The sequence below is a fragment of the Caloenas nicobarica genome, chromosome 14, assembly GCF_036013445.1.
Source record: "Caloenas nicobarica isolate bCalNic1 chromosome 14, bCalNic1.hap1, whole genome shotgun sequence".
Classification (NCBI taxonomy): Eukaryota; Metazoa; Chordata; class Aves; order Columbiformes; family Columbidae; genus Caloenas; species Caloenas nicobarica.
In genome coordinates this window covers 10110744-10131444 of record NC_088258.1, presented here as the reverse complement: position 1 = coordinate 10131444, position 20701 = coordinate 10110744, and the positions used below count along the sequence as shown (strand labels likewise).

Genomic DNA, 20701 nt, shown 5'->3' with positions numbered 1-20701 from the left:
GCATAGCAGCCTTAAAACCCAGTTTCAGGGGCTGTATTGTGAAAGGGGAGCAGTTGCCTTTGCTGTAGGCTGAGTGTGGGCTCCCTGGCTTCTCTGAAAAGCGAACATTGCCCGAATATGCGGGAAGAGGCAAATATTATGGCCAAGATGTCAGTGCCTTGCTACCGGTGGCAACCTCCAGTGTGGGATCACTCATTGGCATGATGGTTTCTGGCTGCCAGCATTCAGAGGCTGAGCTGCCTTGGGGTGTTTCAGGGGGTGGTTGTATTAGTGTAGACTCCGGTGGGACTATAAACACAGCTCACCTCCCTTCTCCCCAGCTTTAAACTGGTTTAAAGCCAGTTCAAGCCCAGGTTGCCTGCTGCGAGGCTGGGCAGACGTGTGTCCTTGGCAGCACCATTAGCCGTGGGGCTACTCTTCACCTCTGCTCCTCTCAGACGGAGCCTGTCCCACAACTGTGGGTCTCTGGGCGTTCCTTGGGTCAGCTCCAGACAGGGCAGCATTCCCAGCCTGGCGCTGGCACTGGGGCCCTGGCCGCAGCCAGCAGGGGAGGGTGTCCTTGGAGGGTGGTTTTTGTAGCTGGGCTGTCTCCCCCGTCTGTCCTGTGTGCAGTCAGAGCCGGCATTCATCATAAATAGGCTCACGGTTGCTGGGATAACAGAGTTGTTTTGCCTTTTCCTCTCCCTCCCGCACTTCCCCTCCCAAGCTTCTGAGTGCTTGTGGCCAAGGACAGCAGAGCTTTGGGGTGCTGGGACAGTTCTGGGGACAAGCAGGGGACCAGCCCTGCAGAAAACGCCTGGGAGGAACTTTCCTGGGAGCCAGACTTTGCTTCTGTTTCCAGGGCAGCTCCTGTCCATCAGAGATCAAAGCTCAACTTGTCCCTGCCCAGACCTGGCAGGTGACTCCCAATAGTCTTGTTTCCTCTCCTTGTACTCAAATGGCTCTTTTTTAATCAGTGTGGTTTTTACAGCACTTTTGCAAAATTTAATCAAATGGTCTTTACTCAAATGTGTAATTAAATGCCTGGAACAGATGAGCTGCTGCTGGAGAAGTCTCCTAAAGGTGCTTCATCGTCTCACCCATTTTATCAAGGCACATTACGTCACCCTGATGCAGATTTCATCCATTTATTTCCTTTTAGAAGCAGGAGGGCTCACTGCTTGGCTTTCAGATCCCCGGCGTTTTGCCGAACACTTCTCAATGGTCCAAGATGTGCCTGAGTGACCGATGGCAATATTGTCCTTGCTGGGGCAAACAGGTCTGACACAGGGGAAGTACCTCCCGGGGGTCAGGGCTGGGAACTGCAGTTGAACCGTGACCCTGTGTCAGCTCAGGGGCTCTGTGTGTATGTCCCTGTTTTGAGGTCTGAGGTTTACCTGAAGTGTCTAAGGGTGTGTGTGTGTTTTATTTGATAAAAACTTAAAATACACTGATACTGGTGACACAGGCCTGTTCTGAATGTGGTGGGGACACTCCTGGCAAGTCCCCCAGGCACTTGCAGCCTGACTGCCCCGAGCCAATGGCTGGCTGTAAGTGTATTGTGGGTTTTTTATAATCTGGAAAAAGTGTTTATTTTCTGCCTGCTCATAGAAGGGCAAACCTGGCTGCACAAGAGCTGTGGCTGGGAGGTTTAAAGGGTCAGTGCACAAACCAGCTGCTTGTGAGGCCACCAAAAAGCTTTCTGCAACCTGCGGCTGCACCTTTGCCCAGGGCACAGGGGCTTGGTTTTGCTTTGCTGCATCAGGCATTTGGTAATATCTTACCTATGTCCCCATGGCTTCCCCATCTCCTTCCTGCATCTTTCCTTGAGGTTTAGTTACTTAATCTATGATCAAATGTAAAGCCAAGTTCTCCACGCTTATGTGCAGGAAAAGGACTTTGTTTACAGTTTCAACTGCCTCTTAATTCATTGACCATGTAGTTTAATTTTAATAGGCCTCATGTTTGAAATGTCGTCTAGGCTAATATTACAAGGTAAAAACTTTTGTCCTTTGCTAAATACAAAGAAAGTTTGCAAATTGTGTTACAGGTCATCTTTAAAAAGAAATAGATAAATCACTGCACATCCTCAGTGTGGCAGAAGGAGGACAGTTAATGTGTTGTTCTGATGGCTACTTCTAGCTGTAAAGGTTTGGTCTGTTATTCAGCCTGTTCGTACTGGTATTTCCCATCAATAAGATGTTCTGTGACCATTTTATTAGATAAATTGCCTAACCAGGGGCACTGGGATGTTCCGATGCTGTGAGCTGTTCAGCTTCTGGTTGTGCTCCATGTTGAGAGGGCCAGCAATGGTAACCACAACAAGGTGGTTTTTAATAATTTCCCTGTGGGTTGGGGTACTTTGGTTTTGTGGGTTTTTTGGTGTGTGTCATATTTGGGTTTTTTTTGTTTTGTTCCTTTGCAATAGTTATCTTTACTTTGCGCTCGTTATCGAAGTCCGATGTATGCTTAAATTCAAGCTTTTCCAGTGGGAATGGAGGGTTTTTTTGTTTGCTTTTTAAAAACCTGCAGCATTTACTTTGGAATCTGCAAGCAACTTTATTTCTAGTTTGGCATTAAATCCTTCTTCAAACAGGCAAAAAGTATCTCTTTGAAACATGTGGGGACGTCTGCTCTCCTTTCTTGGGCCTTCTCTGCTGCACCGAGTTCCCATTGCTTCCACCCACCGTTCCAGCACGAAGCATCATCGCTGGGGCCACGCGGTGCGGGGTGGAGATGGGTTTGATCCTGCAGAGCGAAATACAACTGGTGTTACAACACAACTTTGATACGCGGAAGCCTGGCTTCTCCTAAACTTGGTGTATTCTACAAATAGCTTGGAAAAGCACTGGAATTGCCTGAGCACACCGTCCTCTGGAGGCTGGGGAGCTGCCGGCTCCTCTCAGGGATGGTGCCATGTCCTCACGTGTCAGTGAGCTGGCCGGCAGACCCAGCCTCCGCTCCCAAATCCCCCTCGTCCTCCTCCTGCTTGAGCATTAGGAGCCTGAACAGCATTTCTAGAAAGTGCCACATAAATCCAGTAAAGCACTTAAGCAAGTGCCCAGCTTTAGGTATATAAGTAGTCTTGCTGGATTTATGCTTTTTAAAGTGGGTGGGAGTTTTAGGAGGCTTTTGTTTTTCTCTCAAAGGCCAGTGAAAAGCCACCTTTTCCCATGCTCGGGATGACGTTCACTGCAGCAGCCTCTCCTCTATTAGAATCGACATCACGTGAACAGACCTGTCTTTTCTTGGTGCTGACATTAGGCTGCAGTTTTATGAAGGTTTATGTCATGTTTAACTTCAGGGTGGTGTCCCAGAGAGATGCTGTTGTCCATAGGTCAGTGTGGGGGTGTGAAAGCTGAGCCAGCCTTACAGGAGGGGCTCTTGTCTGTCTGTCTGTCTCATCCATCACCCAGCTGAGTGTGCTCAGGTGGCACACGAGCTGATGAGAGCACTCAGCAGGGAGCAAAGCCAGGGCATTGACTTGGAAGCTTTGCTTTGTTCCTTAAATGTCCATGTGACATAGGAATCACTGTTGAACAATTCTCCCTCTGTCCCTTTGAGGTTTTCACAGCAGCTGTATAGGTTGTTGCTGTCCCTCTTTGAGGCAGCCTGGGAATTTGTAGGTAAAACAAAATTAGATGTTGGTTGTGTTTTGAGCTGCAGAAGTTCTTTGGGCTGCAGAGTATTTACCCAAAAGAGGAGAATCAGACAGGCAAGAGCAGCATTTGTGAAGTCAAGGCAACAGAATGGCAGTGGGGCATTTGTCTCTCTTGGTATGGTGCTCTCCTGCTGTACAAATCCAGCATGTGCCCTGAAAGCTGCTCTTCTACCAGAGGGTACCTGCAGCAGGACTCTTCCATCCTGCCACGTACACACCCTGCTTTGAATAACAGCTCTAATGTAACTTTCCATTCTGCTGCCACAAGGACAGTGTGTCTGTGTGTTTTCTTTCCAGCTGCTGTAACACAGGACTTTGAGAAATCTCATTTTCTTGAAAATCCTTGGAAAAAGCACTGAAAGCTGCTCTGTGTGCTCTCTGGCAGAGGAAGAGAGTTTTGCTTCAATGTTGGTGCCTGCATTCAAAATGCTGCCGCTGCTTTGCCCTGCTGCTGTGCTAGAGGGGATGCAGCCAGTCCCGGAGCAAGTTTGATCCCATTGGGTGAACTTCAGATGGAGCAAATGGCTTTTCATGAGCATCTTTTTCTCTTGAGGCCAGGCAGGAGGGCTCCCGCCCCTCTGCTCAGCACCTCCAGTGACCGGCGATCAGCTGGAGCTCAGCACCAGCACTGGCAGATCCCACCATGATTGCGATCCCAGAGCCAAATCTATTGGATTTGTTCTGAGATGTGCAGGGGAAATCCCACCAATGCTGGGAAATGAGCTGGCACTTTGATGGGTATCAAGAGGTTTTGCTTTAGCAGGGTGTTTCTTCTAGTGCTCCCACAGCTCTCCTCCAAACAGGGGATGGCTCTGGGCTCAGCACCGTGTGTGTCCCGGGAGGACCACCCTGCCCACATGTATGAGCAGAAGGGCAGGACCAGCCGCCTGCCCGAGGGGCAGAATTGGGAGGAAAACCCAGTTCTTCGTACTCATAGCATAGTGTCTTAAAAACCAAATCGTGCTACTTTCCTAGAGTCTGCCGCGGGTAGCAGATCTGGGGAAGCAGTGCAAACTATTCACGTGCTTTTCCAGCAGAAGTGCAGTGGTTTGAGTGTCCTGCTGATGCAGGCCCTGCAAGTTAGATGCTGTAATGAAGATTTATAAACCAGCTTATTTTCCGTTGAGGAATGAAAGGTGCCCTGGTATTAGTAGAGGGGGTGAAAATGTGCTTTAAGGGCTAACAGGTAGTTTTGAGTGGTGCTTTTTCAGATTAATAATGTGTCCTCTTAAAATGGAGTGGGTGAAAGCAACGGTGATCGGAACTGCTGAGTAAGCAGCGGGTAATCCCTCCTGGACTCGACAAATCCATACTTGCTCACAACAAAATCTCCCTCCAACTCTTATTTAGTGCATATTTCCATAATCTGCTTTCCAAACACTGCTGTTGTGAAGCATGAATGGCCCAAAGGCCACGGGGCACCCCAGGGGGTGCTCAGTCCTTGGACCTGGAGACAGAGCAGCACCTGGATGTGGGGTACAGCTCACGCTGCTTTTAGGAGGTTGGATTGCTGTGCTTAGAAATGCAAGGCAGCAGTGATTAGCTGCCCATGCGTGTTTTGTCCTGTTCTGCAATGAAATGGCACAGCTATACTATCTTATTTTTTTTCTCCTCATGTTTTTTTAACAGGCAAATGAGGTGACTGACAGTGCTTACATGGGCTCAGAGAGCACATACAGCGAGTGCGAAACCTTCACAGATGAAGACACCAGCACACTAGTACATCACGAGATGCACGACGAAGTAGAAACAGACAGTGCTATTGACTCCACCGTGCACTCGGAGTTCACTGACCCCATCGAGGAGCCGGAGCATGGGTGAGTGGGAAGGGTGAGGAGCAAAACTCACCGTGCAGAGCAGGAAACTCCAGCAAACTGGGAGCAGACAAGGACCGAGGGAGATGCAGCCTGAGGATTTAAAACAAAGTGGGCTGAGTCTGTCTTGCTGAAACTGGTTGGCTTGTTCTTTATCTTTGTAAGTTCATCCAGGACCAAAATAGCTCTTAAGAATAATGATAATAATTAGACCGCACCATGTGTAGGCTGTTTTGGAGCTTGGCTGGGCAATCTCTTTGACTTAATTGTTGCTTGCCTTTGGAAAACTTCTGTACCCTCATTAGCATCTTTAACCTCTAAAATAAGTTCTCAGATGATCCAAACACCTGAAATACTTGCAGTTTTTAATCTATTGCTTAAGCCAGAAACACAACATGTAATTTTCAAGTCAGAAGGGGAACTCATCATATTCTTGTTTTTCCTAAACATGTGTGCACCCTTTGATGTGCAACCACCTCCTGTAATAACTAGTTTTAAACTTGCGCCTGAAGCACAGAAGTGTGAGCTGAGATCATCTTCCCCGGGTCTGAACTGCTGCTGGCAAAACTGCTCCTGGGCCCGCCTCATTTCCTAGATTTTGCAGGAAAAATGTTTTTTGGGGTGAAACTGGGATGCTGGCAGGCAGGAGGGGAGGGAATAAGTCATTTAATAGTGACCAAAGAGCACTGGTCTGTGCTGAAACCATCATTGCTTGAGGTCTGCTAATGCACAGAATTATTTTGGCCAAAAACACATCACCCAGGCTTGGTGCTCTGCTGAGTACTTACAGTTCTTATCGCTTTTAGAAGGCACTGGGCTTCCCTCTCACCCCAAAATCATGTCTGGGGACATTAGAGATGCGGTGAGTGGTCACTGCTGCTGGGCACTCAGCACTGGGGCTGAAAGGGTGCTGTGGATTAGAGAATAAATGAGATTATCTGGCTAGGCTCTCCTCATCCCAGCGTGTTCAGCTCAGTGACAGTTAAATTGGGATACAGTCGGTTGCTGAGCTCCCCGAGCACCAAGCGGAGGGTCTCTGGAGGGGCCATGGCAGCCTGTGTGCGCTCTCGTCCTCTGGGGAGAATGACGTGCCTTGGATTCACCTGCCTGTAGGTAACAAAATTCTTGGGAATTTCTTTTAAGATTAGGTTGTTCTTGAGGCTTGCCTGCTACTCCCGGTGTGGGCTTGAGAAGGGCGGGTGTCCTTTGGGTGCTCTACCCAAGCACAGTGGTGCCTGTTGTCAGGTGTGTTAAATGTGCGCAAACTCCAGGTAGGCAAAAAAAAAAAATCAAGGAAAAAGTTATTTTGGTTTAAAGATTTGGAAGGCTTGAGACAGAAACCTCTGGAGGTCTGTTCCCAGGTTGCTGAGGGCTGGTTTTGGTGCCATCAAACACCAGGCGGGACAATGAGTACCCAGAGCTTTTCCAGGCGACAGTAAGTACAATCTGAGCAACACAGCTGGTGGACTGAATCAAAGCTTCAATGCTGCTTTTCAGTAGCTGTTAAAGCTCAACATACCTTAGATGGTTTGAACTTAAGTGGTTATTTAGGCTTTGTGTAGTAAAGATTAATTGGACTCTGGATCTCAAAACTCATAGAGCCCCCAATAGGTGTATATGAAATACTTGCACTTTTTATTGCCTGAAGCATCCCTGGCTGAGTGTTTCCAGGTGCCCGATCAAATCTGCTTCTGTGTGGTGCTTTTCAAACCGCAACCCCAAATTTAGAGATTTGGGGTTGGATTTTGCTTGTCAGTTAGAAATTCCACCCCCTGCCTTCTATTTCTGGAGAGATTTCCGATGCTTTTGGCAATGGTTTGCTGGGTGCAGGGTCTGACTCACTGCCGGGGAGGATGGGTTTCTGCTAGATCCCACTGCGGGAATAACGGGATTTCGGAGCACACAAGGAAGATGTGCAGATGCCCACAAGCTGGAGTGGACTCGTCTGTGGTTAAATAGAGATCTGCCGCTGTTTTGGCTGGAGAATTGTCATGCTTTTTATTAACAGGATAAGGGGAAATCCTTCAGATGGTGCAGGTTTTTGTTATAAATGGCTTATCTGTAATCTTTTTTTCTTTCTGATTTAGTACAGCAATCTAGTCATACCCCAATTTTCTCTCTCCTAGCAAGTAGATGAAGATGGTAGCATAGCCTGAAATACTAGTTTTTATAATACTACAATATTTTAAATTTTTTTTTAGCACTGAATTTTGGAGAGGGGAGTGCTGCTAGTCCCCCAAAACACATACCCGTGGCTCATAGACATACGGGCTGCTTTCACAGTCTGGTTCTTAGAAACACCCCCAAGCTTAATTTTAAAAGCTCTGCAGTCCTGAGCAGGAAAGTCCTCCAAGAGTGGACACATACTGCCATGGTGGCTTGACTTCATACAACACTGTGCATGTGAAAAGACACGTACAGAAACAATGACTTCTGTGCTGAGCTGTGTCCCTGCCGAAGCAAGGGGTGTCGCAGGACCTGTGCTGAGTGTGTTCAGGGTTTAGGCTGAGCCTTAACACACTACAGCCTTCTGGATCTGGTGTCAAAAACACATGAAAAAGCATGCCCTCCCCCTCCAAGATTGTCACGACTACGTACAGTGTTTTCCCAGCAGGAGCAGGGAAAGGGCTCCTTTGTCTTGTCAGGGTTTTTGTTGCTGCCAGGTTAGGCAGCCGCCTGCAAACCACCGGAATTTGTGTCATGCGGGGAGGTTACAGTGTTAAACCCCACTGCTGGGCTTTTGATAGGATTATACAGCACCAAGTGAGCGTGAGCCCGGCATGGAGGCTGATGATGTAATTCAAAACATATTTAGGGTGTGTTTGGGACGTGCCGAGTTTTTTCTCTGCTGTGCTTTTGGTTGTGCCCATGCTGTGCGAGGGCTTGCCACCAACCCTGGGTGCTGTCCTGCAGGTCCTACCCCCAAATCCTACATTGCAGCTGCCAGGGGAGCTTGTGTGAAAAAACACTGGTTTGTTGTGGAAAAAAAAATTGCTGCAAACTTTTTGGTGGTGCCTGGGCTGCTCCTTCAATGTTCAAGGTATAAGGTGAATTGCACTATAAGGAAGAGCCGGCCTGGTCTGCCAAAATGGGGGATGTGACTTGGCAAGTAGATGTATCAGATGCAATTGGAAAGGCTGCTGCGGTGGCCACTTTCTAACATCTCCTCTCTGCTCCCACAGATCCCATCCACACGACCTGCCCCTGGGCTCAGACCTCAGCCACTCCATCGTCACGGTCATTAGTGGAGAGGAGCATTTTGAGGATTACGGAGAAGGAAATGAAGCAGATTTGTTCTCGGACAGCTTGTGTAATGGGGAAAGCAGCTTTAATAGCTCCACGTTCCTCTCCCCCAGGTAACGCTCAGCACAGCACTTGCAATGTTTTAACCCATTTCACTTGCTTAGTGCCTTCACCTGGCTTTGTGTATGTGAGCTGTTTCCTTTGGGTCTGCATACCAGTCAGCCTGCAAGAGAGGATTCCTGGCAAAATTTGGATACAAGGGGGTAATCGGCTCAGAAGTAGAAGAGGAGTTACCTCCCTCGATCTTTTCTTTCCCTGAACAGTGTCCTCTCTCCCATTCAGAGGCACTTGTGCCCAGCAGCAGGTCTAAGAGCAGTGTGTGTTTCATGTGCACCCAGAACAGCACCACATTCCCATTCCTGTTAGGGAGATGGCTCCTCACAGACCCTTCCAGCAGAGAAAACCATCCCTTGTCTGGTTGGATGACTTTTTTAAAAATTTCTTCTGTGCTTGTATATTTGGCTTTGATAAAGTGCTTGGTTGGATTTGCACAAGCTGCGGCAGCCTTCCCTCTCCAGGCAGCTGTCCTAGTTCTGGGATAGACAGCAGCTGATGGGATATATAGAGCCCTTCCTAGAGTCTGGGCGATTCTGGTTGCACAGGGCTGACAGGGAAGAACTACTGTCAAATCTCCACACCTGCACTCTGCTGCAGGTCAGGGCTGATTTTCTTTTTTGCTGGTACAGCAGCTATTTTGAAGACATTAACGAAACCTGCAATAGGAGAGTGTTGCTGTAAAGCACACCTAACCCATGCCTTCAGGAAACCGGGGCTCCAGTGCTTGATGTGACAGGATACTCTGCCGTGGAAGGGACACGTAACTCATCCACCCTTGTTCTTTGTTTGCACTGTGCAGAAATGCCAAGTATGTCTGTCTGTACCAGTGCTGCAGCATAGGAAGTGCTCTCAGATGAAAACCAGCCTTGGTGTTTGTTCTGGGTTTCTCCTTGAGGATGGGCCTCCAACCTAGTCCAGAAGGCTCCTGGCAAGCAAATACTTAGCTAAAAGAGCTTTGCAATCAGTTGAACTTTTTTCTTTAATACCAGTCTGGAGCTCCCAGGCTGCCTATGCTCCCAGTGTTCATATCTTGCTCTGTTGAGGCACTGTCTCCCCTCTGCTGCTCTGTCTCTTTGGATCTTATCCACAAGATCATGCTCTGCAGCATCTTTCCCCTCCTGGGAGGTGCTCACTTGGCACGAGGCCACGCAGCTCATGGTGGTTTATGCTGGAGAGTCGCTGCTGGGGCTTGCTGGGGAACCAGGCTGCAGAGAAACCCTGCAAAACCTCCAGAGTAAAGAATGTGGCTCTGTTTGAAACAGAGGATTTCCTCATGTCTTTCAGGTCTAGCCCTTACCTTGGGTTATCGTTGCGTGCATGAAAGTCCTTAGCTGATCGTTCTCTGAGATTGTGCTGTTTTTCTGAACAAAGCCCTGCCTTGTCAGTGCATTTAAATATAGTGAAATCTCGAAGAACTACAGGATATCACTGGTTTAGGCTGAACTCTGGTTTGTTTCTTTTTTTTTCGTGTGGTTTGAATACAAGGAACAGTATCGCTTATAAACGGGCGCACTACCACACACCATTTCCATGTTACAAGAGTCTTTAAACAGGAGCAACATTGACAAATTTTCCTGCCACAGCTCCAGATCTTCATCAGAAAAGTAATGCAAAATCCAAGAGCCTTCAGAGAACACTATAGGGTATTGCATTTTCCTGCTGAGTCCTTGCGTGTGCATTTGCAACCCCTCCCTTTGGGTTGCCACCTCTTCTCCGGCACATCCATCCTGTAGAAGTCTGAAAGGAAGCCTCCTCGCATGCACCCATTTTGACTGCCAACATGCTGAGTTGGTGATTACCGATGGCCCATGGAGGATGAACGTTGCTCCGCGAGATGGAGGAAGGAGGCAGGAGATGGAGGAAGGAGGCAGGGAGGCTGCCCGTGGCGCAGAGGTGGCAGCTTGCCACCAGTGGTAGGTGAGGATGCCCCGAAGCGCAGTGCGGCTGAGCTCTCGCCCACTCAACAGGCAAGAAACCAGTGCAGCCAGAGGCCAAGTATATCTGCACGGGCCCGAAGAGTTGCCATGCTGGCCTGCGGGTTCTCCTTTATGCTTTTCTCGTTGCGATTAATGGTTCGGGTTCACACCTCACACACGGGTGCGCCCGGCTGGGTGAGCTGTTCTGCCTCCCAGCAGGGCTGAGGACTCGCAGAATGGGGCTGACGTGCAGCCGGGCATGGGGCAGAGCCCAGGAAAGGGCACATTGCTTCTTCCAGGTGCCACAAAGCCTCTGTCACCTCTTACCCTGCACAAAGCCTGAGCAACAACGGACCGTTGGTGGGTCCAAACTTGCCCCAGAGGGTAGGGGTAATGTTTTACATTTTTTTTTTTTCCCAGGGATGGGAAGAGATAAGCAATTTGGTATTTACCATTGTCCAGTTGCCTGTTTTAATGGGACTCGGAAATACTGTACAGATGGCACAGACTGTCAGAGGCCTGACCCTGGGGGTGGCTGGGCTGCTGACACCCCACTGCCACCAAAAAATGTCAGTGAGGGGTTATGCAAAGGTGCTGAGCCAGGGGACCCCTCCTGGAATGTCCTGGGCCCTCAGCATCTCCCGGGCCAGGACTTGCCAGCCTGGATCTCCATCACAGGATTGACCAGCCCTTTCAGATGCCTTCTGGTTTTAAGCTTGCTTGTGTTTGCTCACACCTTTACTTGTCTTTCTTATTGAACTGCTTTGTTCTTCCACTATTAACCTTTCTTTGATTAAAGTCTATGGCTTCCAGAAGCACGTTTCGCTACAGAAGTGATTTGTGGTGTATATTTGGCCCCAAAGTAACACAAACTCTTTGCTGTTCAGAATTCCTTGGCCAAATGCTGTCCTGCCCATGTCATGTCAAGTGGGGGAGATGGCTCCTTGGTTTGCCAGTGTTGGTGATGCCTTGGCACCTTGTTTTCCATATCAGCTGCTGAAAATGAAAAGCTGATCAGACCCATTAGCTCCCTAGGCTGTTAAAGTCCTGTAGACTGTGGAAAGTGGGCACTTTGCCTTCCCTGTGATCTCAGGGGGTCTCCCACAGGAGCAGCCTGGCACAGGGGTTTGAAAACATGAGCCAAGCTCAGCTGCTGTAAGTCTCTGGAAGGAGGGTGATGGAAGTCCTGCTAATTTATAGCAACTCCCTATTGACTGCCATTTGGCTTCTAAAATTGAGGGGGGAGGTGACCCAGTCTGCCTCGAAGTTTTTAATTGCAAGTCTTGCATTTCACACCAAAAGCTCCCCTGCCCCAATATACGCTCAGCTTGTGGAAGCCATGGATGAAAATCAGTCCTGTCTGTTCTGTCCTGTTGAAATGACCCTTGTGATTTCTCTAGCACCAATCCTCTCGCTGCGAAACTGCACAGCATTATTGCAGATGAAGCATTTGAGTTTTACTGTAGCCAGTGCCACAAACAAATCAACCGCCTCGAGGATCTTTCTGCTCGCCTGAATGATCTTGAAATGAATAGGTAATTGGGCTTGCGTGTGGCCGTTTCAGTGTTGGGAATGATGCTCTGGAAGGGAAGACTCTCTTTGTCCTGCATGGCTTTCCTTTGCTGGTGCATTGCTTGATTCCTGGTTGCTGAAGGGGATGGATTTCACTGACAGAGGTGAACCTCTCCAGGGGGTAAAGGCTGTGATAACATTATGGAGGGTGAGCAGAAGTTTCCTTTAATCTGAGCCATGGAGGTTGGCAGACAATGAGAGCCTTCCCTTCTGCTCTGGGCAGCCTCTTTGCATGTCCTGCTGAGTGGTGGAGGCTTCTCTGTGCTCCAAATAATGCAGCCCCTGCATCAGGACTTGAAACCGTAAGCTGGTCACGTACAGTATTTCTGTCACCAAGGAAAAGACTGCCAGGTCTTCTGGCAGGTGATGCCCAGCGTGGAGGCACACCTGAGCTGCTGGTCCAGCCTGTCTGAAGGTACAGCCCGTCCTCCTGCTGCCGCAGGAACCTGAAAGCATCAGCTTGCTCTCTGGGGCTTGGGACCTCTCCTGTAGGCTTGCTTTGCAACAGGAAACTCCTGTTTCACCCAGTTTCACCAGCTGCCTGCCTACCAGTGTGCCACCACATGATAGACGCCAGGGCCTTTGTGTAGAAACTTCCCAAGTTGTTGAATGTAACGTTTTGAGATCTACCAGCCAGCAACTGGACTTGCAAATTCAACAAGTGGGGAGGGATTTCTGTTTGTTTTTCACACCTGTTTGCCGTCTGCTGGACAGCAGGATGATGGCATTAATGGTAATCATTCTGCTCAAATCTGGTGTGCTTTTTCAAGCCCAGTTTTTGGTCACGCTCTTGATCTCTACCTGTCCTCTACAGGGACAGTGTGATATGGGAGCTCTCCTGGGCTATTTAGCTATGGGAAGAGCACTGGAAAACAATTAGGAGCTTGACCTTAATTTTTTTTAATGGAAAAAGTATTTGTCTTCCTTTCTCAGGTAAACAGTTGCCTTTGCTGTTGGAGGCCTTGAGGGTCAGCGATGGGTCTCACATTATGCAGTTAAGGAGAATGGTGGACTTCCCTGGGTGCACCGGTAGCCCCACTCTATTTCAGGCTTTCTCCACCAAATTTACCTTCAAAGCAGAAATAACACCTCAGAGCCTCCTGTGGTAGGTTGGGATTTTCAGAGGAGGCTTTGTGGTGTCACAGCGGGAATTCCATAGCTTTTGATTTAACATGTGCCCTTTGGGCTCAGGGCGAGCAGCAGCACCAGCAACACGAAGCCCTCACTGAAGGGGACAAATCCTGGGCTGCAGGAGAAGAGAGCAGCAGAAACTGGACCTAAATCTGGGCCAAGCACTCGCACCGTGCCTGGCAGGCAAAGCCTGAAGACTCCTGCTCCAGAGGATGCTGGCAGCTGGGGTGGAGCCCGGGCCTCCGTGTAACAGCCTCGCTCTGAAAGGCTGTGAGTGTTTGGCATAAGGTGGGGAGCCTGGTCTCAGCATTGGGTCGCTGCTGGCTGAGCCCACGGCACAGGAAGACAGGGAAGAAATCAGTCAGAAGCTCGAGATGAACCAGTTTTGCACAAGTGCATTTTGTTTTAGTGCCCTTGAAGCAGAAATGGTGTGTCTCTTCCCCCCCCCCCGAGAGAACCGCAGGTGTCAGCACTGCTTTCCTATAAGCTGTTTGCAGAGAAAAATATTTTTTCTCCCTCCAGTGCTGGGGACATAGATGACCGGTTACAACTGCTGGCAAGCATGAGGGTCTGACCTCCTCCCCTGGGCAGGTGCCGAGCAGCCTTGAAGCCTGGCCAGCAGCGGCTCTTGCGCTCCTTGGAAATCTGGGGTTTGAGGATGCACTTTTGACATGAGGGCTGGTAACCCTGACAACAGCCCCTGGTTGATCATTGTTTTTTATAAAAAGAAAATTGTCCTCAGCTATTTCCAATTCTTCCTTCTAAGAACTAATATAATTGTTGCAGCTCTAGGCAGGAATGAACTCTCAGATGATTTTCTTTATTTTTTTCTTTAAACTGAGCTAAGCACCAGGGAATGCAATTGCTGCTTCTCCACTCAGGCTAGAGCGGTGTTTGCTGTCATCATTCAGTGATGATTTGGTGTCAGTGATGTGTCCCAGTGGCATCTGTTTGACAACAGTGTGTGTTTGAGTGGAAGATGAGGAGTGAGATCCAAGCCTCATTTGCTTCATTAGCATATGCAGCTGCATCGATCACAACCAAAGGACTGGAAGGAGCATATTAGCAAGTAGTCATTTCTGAAAAAGGGCTTTTTTCCTCAGCAGGGAGAGCCTGCAGCCCTGTCCTGAAGAGCAGGGTCATGCAGACCTTGGCTGTTAGTACCGTGGGTCATGCTGAGCATTAGCTAAATCCTGACCGCTGTGGTATGGTGGCAGCTGGCTCAGGCATACTCAGAGGCAGGGTGTGTGATCTCTTGTCAGTTTTCTGTGCAAAGCAGAGCTTGTACCCATCCCCAGTGATTATAATGGTGCTTGTGCTTAAAATCCAGAAAGGAACGTGATCACAGCTCCTAAAATCTCTGAGCTACACGTAGGCAGCAATTCTATGGTGATCCAGAGCCAAATAGTGAGAATAATCTTTATGAGAAGTGCAAACCAGCATGCAGAAGGATGGAAGTGCCTGTTGGAGGACTGGGGCTGCTGTGGTGGGCAGGAGATGGAGCTAGGGCTGCCATCAGCTCCGGGCTGAGCCCCACCAAACTCACTGCTATTCTTAGCCCTTTCCCTGGGGATCGGCTTTCAGGACAGGGATCCGCCGGTGAGAGGATCCCATTGCTGGAGGCGGAGAGGTTTTCTGCGACGATATTCCATTTGGTTCGTTATCGCCGCACTGTTAAATACGTGAGCGGTTTCCTCGCCTGCCTTTTGCCGGGGCTGGCCGGGCTATGCGGGTGCTGCATGCCATAGCGAAGGATGTGCCCGGACCGCTTCCAGTTTCCTGTTTCCCTTGCTCTCCACTGTCAGCTTTCCTAACTCTTTCCTGTGTTTTCCTCATTTTTGCAGTCCGAATAAAAGACTCTCAAGCAAGAAAGTGGCAAGGTAAGCTCATGCTTGTGTTACTGCTTGGTGAGAGGGGTGCTGGGCCCGTGGGAGGAGGGCTGTCAAAATCAGTTTGCAGTGTCGTACTTCTAGACACATTGCATAGCGCTGGGGAAAAGCTGGTTTCATTCTGATATAGTTTGCAATAGCTGTTTTTCTGAAATGGGAATTTCTCACTCGTGCACACAGCTGGAGGCTGGTGTCAACTGATGTTTTTCCGGGACAGCAGTAGGGGTGCTTTGCCCCCTCCATCCCACCAGTGCCCTAGCAGGGGGCATGTGGAGCAGGGAATGAGTCTCTAGAAGGGCATGTCCCTCTGACTGCTTGGCTGGGCTGTCCCCTCCCTGGTGTCACCATGGTGGGTCCCTGGAGTCTTTAGAAGACCGGCCCAGTCAGTGCACCCCCTTGGGCTTCTCCAGCGCTCCTAAAAACCAACCACCCTGGACAACTCTCTTGGTTCTATTTTACTGTGCTCAGTGTAATCCTCAGTGTATGAGTTTGCTGGAGCAGCCCCCCCTGCTTGGATCTGACCCATCAGGGGCTTTGGGGACTTCCCAGGAGGAGCTGGGGTTCAACGCTGTGCTGCTCCTCTCCCGTGGGACCATCTCATGTAGTGCCAGTCGCCCTTTCCGTGTGGGCATTTTTATCTCTGCCTCACAGGAGAAGCTGCAGATTTTGCCCTGAATTGCTGGGGCAGAGGGTCCGTCCCCTCTCGATGAAACCTGGTGCTCACCTTTCCTTTCCCAGCTTCACCATCCCTCCTGTTCCCCTGTCGTTGTGCTTTTATCTCAGCTGTCCCGCCTGCCTCTGCCCTGCTCGAGGGGGCGATTGCCCTCTGCAGTGCTCGATTCCAAGCTGGCAGAGATGCTACAGAGGAGTTGGCAGCTGGATTTGGGTGATGCTCGTACCCCTGCACCCTGGCACTCTGTCTGCTCCCCACACTGACCTGAGCAGCTTCTCTGCACCTCTCCCTCCTGGCTGTGCTCTCACACCTTTCCCTTCTCTATTTTTCCTGCAGTCAGCAAGTCTCCCCTGGCATGATTTCCCCTCCTGGCAAGGAAGCAGGTCCTTGATATTACATTTCCTAGTTCCAGTCATCTTACTTTCTAGATCTTTGTTAAAAACACTGGCAGGAAAGAAGGTTGAAGGGAGCAGCTTGTCCCCACGTTTCCTGTTTTAGGACTAGTTTTTGTCCTGTGTCTGGCAGAGGAAATTTGCGTTAAACTTTTTGGAATGGAGATGCCCTGTTTTATGGGAGACAGAGCCCTCCTGACCCTTTGCATTTGCAAGATGCTTTTCTGAGACTGGCACTTGTGGGCTTAGGTAAATATTAGTTAATTCAAGAGCAGCTGAGTTCAGTTTGTGATAACCACAGAAGTAACAGGGTTTTGCTGCAGCGTAGAGCCAGATCCTTAAGATTAACCCAAAGAAAGCCCTTTGTTGCAAATATTGTAGTTACTGAATAATACCAAAACATTTGCTTTTAGGAAATTTGTTTTATTTTTGTAAGGGCTCTTTCCTGATTTTTGTTATCTGGGTTCTGCTTGTGCCAAGAAAACTCAGCTGCTTAGGCCCTGTTGTGCTTGGGATGATTTAAATTACAAATGTGCCCAAGACTTCAGAATCTAAATATATGCTCAGGGTGAGGATGCAAAACCAGGCTGGCACTCAGCTGTGGTCTCTTCGGTAAATGCCAGTTATGCTCCCTGAGTCTTTGCATGAGCATATTGTGTAGTGGGGTGAACTTGAGAGCCCACATTATGAATTCCTAGGGAAACTGAGAAAGAGCTGGCTTCAACGGCAGATCAGGCTACTCCTCATTTGTGTTGCCGTGGGAGAGCAGAGTGGTTTTCTCCAGGCAGCATCTGCCTGGGGTTCTCAGAGCTGGAATACAACCACCCCTCCCTGGGGCAATAGCAGTTTCTTTTGCCCCAAGATGATGGAGCTGATCTGCAGTCATTAAGCACAGATCAGTCCCTCCATGGGGTGTTCTGGTCCTTTAGGTGCCCACAAAGCTGGAGACACCGATGTCGCAAGGCCTTGCTAATGATTAGCTCGCTGTTGTGGACGGCACGAGGAGGTGGGCTGGGGTGTTTCACAAAAGGTTCAGGGGGTTTTCTCCCCTCCCTCTCCTTACAGCTGCTGCCTCCCCACTTCTTATTAACCTTATCGGTGGCTGGAGCAGAGTACTCTGTTCTCTGCTGGATAATACACAGCCTTGGTACATTCGTAAAGAAAGAAACTGGAAAGAGTGAGCCCTTATCTCTTCCCTTTCCAAAGAGCAAGAACAAGTGATCATAGTATGAAGTCCCAGCAGCTTGTGTCCACGTCTGCGCTTCCTTCATGGGGCACGTTCCTCCAGCCAGTAAGCAGCCACCTGCTCAGCCCTCATCTGGGCACGCTGAGTTGCTGAACGTGGTGGTGCAAAGGACCGCTGCTCTGCCAGGGACCTGCCCCACGCCACCCTTTGCTGTAAATCCTGCAGCCCAGGAAGGAGCAGTGCTGTTTGGTTCCCTTGGAAAAGGAGGTGGCAGCTGAGGAGGGGAGAGAGGGGACTGTCTCCTGCAATAGCCATTGTCATCTGAGATTGCCATGCCCTGCGATGTTTGCTCTAATGTTCGTGTTCCTGGGGGTTGTGGTCGTTTGTCTCTGTTATAGACAGCTGCATCAGACGAGCACGCTGTCCGTGGGGGTGATGGAGGAGTCTTACCGGGATACGCTGGAGTGTCTAGAAGAGGACATCACAGACAAGGTAAGAGCGGTGCTGTCCGCACCATCCTGGAGCATTAGTGGCTTGTGATGCTCTGAGATCCCCAGGCAGGAGTTAGGCTGAAGCTTCTCTTGCTGTGCAGCTGGCGCTGGGTAGATCAGCGCCGGGGGGACATGTGAAGCCCCCGCATTGAAGGGATGGAGAACGAGAGCTCCAAGTCAGCTGGCCAGGGTCCTGTGCTGAGTCAGGAGGTGGCACTGGTGCCTTTTCCCAGGGTGGATGTGTCCTGCCCAGCTCGTGGTGAGCCCGGCGTCCCTCCAGCACGCCGGGAGGAGGGCGTAGCAGTTCGCAGGCTATATTTTCACTTCTTCTTAACGTAAGATGTTCTCAGATTCTGCTTTTCTGAGATGAGCAAACTCGCCTGATGTGAAACAAGGACTTCCTTTCTTTGGCATGCTCTTGCCGCTGCTGCTCGTGCTGTGAAGATGTAAAGCTGATTTTGTTCTGGTCCTGTTGGGCTTTACTGGGGTGTTACGAGAAAAGGATTGTGGGGAAAGATGGGAATGGGACAGGAGCACAAGAAAGCTTTTGTTTGAGCACCCCTAGCTAAAAATAGATAAGGGAAAGACAGGCCAGGTGATCCTTGAAGTCCCTTCCAACCTGTTATTCTTTGTTAAAGTTAAAGATAGGGGAGTTGCAGCTTGTGTGAATGCTTGTCGCAGTCCTGAAACTCCTTGAAGATGGCTTGTTAATTCTGGAATCACGAATAGAGAGCTGTATGGAGCAGCGTATGAAAGAGAAATACATATGTGTGTGTCTGCGCTCAGATATAATTATAAGGCATAGAAGACCTTTAAGAAACAATTAAAAATCAATATTTTTCCAAGTCTGAAAGCTGAATAAAACACTCATGTTCCCTGAGGCATCTGGTTTGGGAAAACATGTATGTGCTTCTGGCAAAGGCCTTGCGCCCTGCATGTTTCTTTTTTTAACACACTTGCATGTTGCTCGCCCTTCTCCCCAGAGCGATGATTTGGGTTTTGTAGACATGCTTCTAATTGCCTCTGTTTTATGATTGTTCTTGTATGGGTATAAATGGGATTTTTGGGACCACCAGCTCTGTCCTTCTGCAGTTCCCCTCCCACCCATACTCCTGCTTGGGTGGGAAGCAGAGGGGCACTCCCGACCCCCTTTGCTCTTCAAAGCTGTGCACTATTTAGGGAAAGTGAATGAAAATGCGAATACAGCTGAAATAAGACCCGTATAGGTACAGGGAGAAAATACGCATCTTTGATCCTTTCCCACCAGCTAGCATTGTTTCCTCCTACGTGACTTTATTACACATAGCTGTGAACCCAGGATCTTTCGGTTCCATTCCAGGCAGCGGGAGGTTATCCCCAGCCCCAGGGCTGCACTTGGGGGCAGCAGAGCTCTGGTGATCCAGCTGGGATCCCTCGAGACCTCCATGTAGGGTTTTATTATGAAGGGTATGAAGAAAGGAAAGAGTAAAGTGTTTGGCCCTGTATTGGTACATGGGAGACATCAAAAACTGAGAAACCAGGGTGTAAAAGGATGTTTTAAAAGGGTGTTTTAAGTCATGGCTACCTGATTCCAGTGGCAACCATCCAGTTTTGAGTAGCTGGCCCAGGAGCAAGGCCCAGTGATGGCTCCTGCAGCTCAGCCTGCCTTGCATGGCGAAAAGCAGCACACAAATAACACCAGGAGCTGTGTCAGGGTGGCCGGCTCTGAATCAGTGCAAAAAACCAAGGCAGCCCTTGGTGGGGAGCACAGGCACAGTGTGCTGGGGGTGGTGGGAGTTGCTCTGACACTTGGTGCCAATTTTGCACCTTAAGTGTGGACAGCTGATCCTCCCCTCTCCCGTCGCACAGGTGATCTTTCTGGAGAAGCGGGTGACAGAGCTGGAGAAGGACACAGCCGCTAACGGTGAGCAGCACAGCCGCCTCAAGCAGGAAAACCTGCAGCTCGTGCACAGGTAAGGGAGCCTGGCTTGTGCCACGGCCAAAATCTAGCTTAGCATCGCCTGTGGTGCCTTTCCTTCCCCCACCTGTGCTGCAGCACCCCGTGCCTTCCCCATGAGCCCACTGCCTGCATGCAGGCTGGGCTGCTCTGGTGCTACTGGAGCAGGGAAAGGAGGCAGCAGGAGAGGAGACAGACGAGCAGAAAAAAATAGCAGGAAAACTTCACAGCTCTACCCTCGCTGATTCAATTCTACCCTGGCACAAGGCAGCTGTGATTAGATCCAGCCGGAGTTCAGGCTGCCTTCTCTGCATAAGGGCCGTGTGTGGGACCAGGACACCCTGCATGGGCTTTTCTGGGTCGCTTTATTATCTTTTTTTGGTGTGCCTCCCTACCCCACATGTCCATCCTGAAAGGTCTCTGTGGAGCTCTGGAGCTCCAGGAGTTGGCTCAGAGGACTGCAGGGGGCTCATGCTTCTTGGAAAGTGTCCCATTCAGGAAGGATATAGACTTTATACTCACTCAGTATAGACTGTTTCTGGCCCTTGTTTCACCCATTAGGTCTGGCTGGAAGGTACAACAGGGTCCCTAATACCCACATCTACGCTCCCCACAGCCAGCATTGATCCTGTTGCTCTGGGATCCTGGCTGGGGTGTAGCCCTTTGGATCCCATTTGATGTAATCACTGCCTTAACTAATC

At 49.7% G+C, this 20701-nt stretch overlaps 1 protein-coding gene across 2 annotated transcripts in view; it reads left to right on the top strand.

The window, feature by feature from the left end:
- The window catches only part of RAB11FIP3 (RAB11 family interacting protein 3), a 75040-nt gene that overhangs the window by 45308 nt on the left and 9031 nt on the right, over nt 1-20701 (top strand). The window contains exons 4-9 of one of the 2 annotated variants that reach the window (XM_065644877.1): nt 5270-5457; nt 8637-8810; nt 12131-12265; nt 15278-15313; nt 17972-18065; nt 19913-20016. In XM_065644877.1, the coding sequence (XP_065500949.1) occupies nt 5270-5457; nt 8637-8810; nt 12131-12265; nt 15278-15313; nt 17972-18065; nt 19913-20016 (731 nt within the window). The remainder of the gene's footprint in view (nt 1-5269; nt 5458-8636; nt 8811-12130; nt 12266-15277; nt 15314-17971; nt 18066-19912; nt 20017-20701) is intronic. The other variant, XM_065644878.1, reaches the window with a different exon arrangement.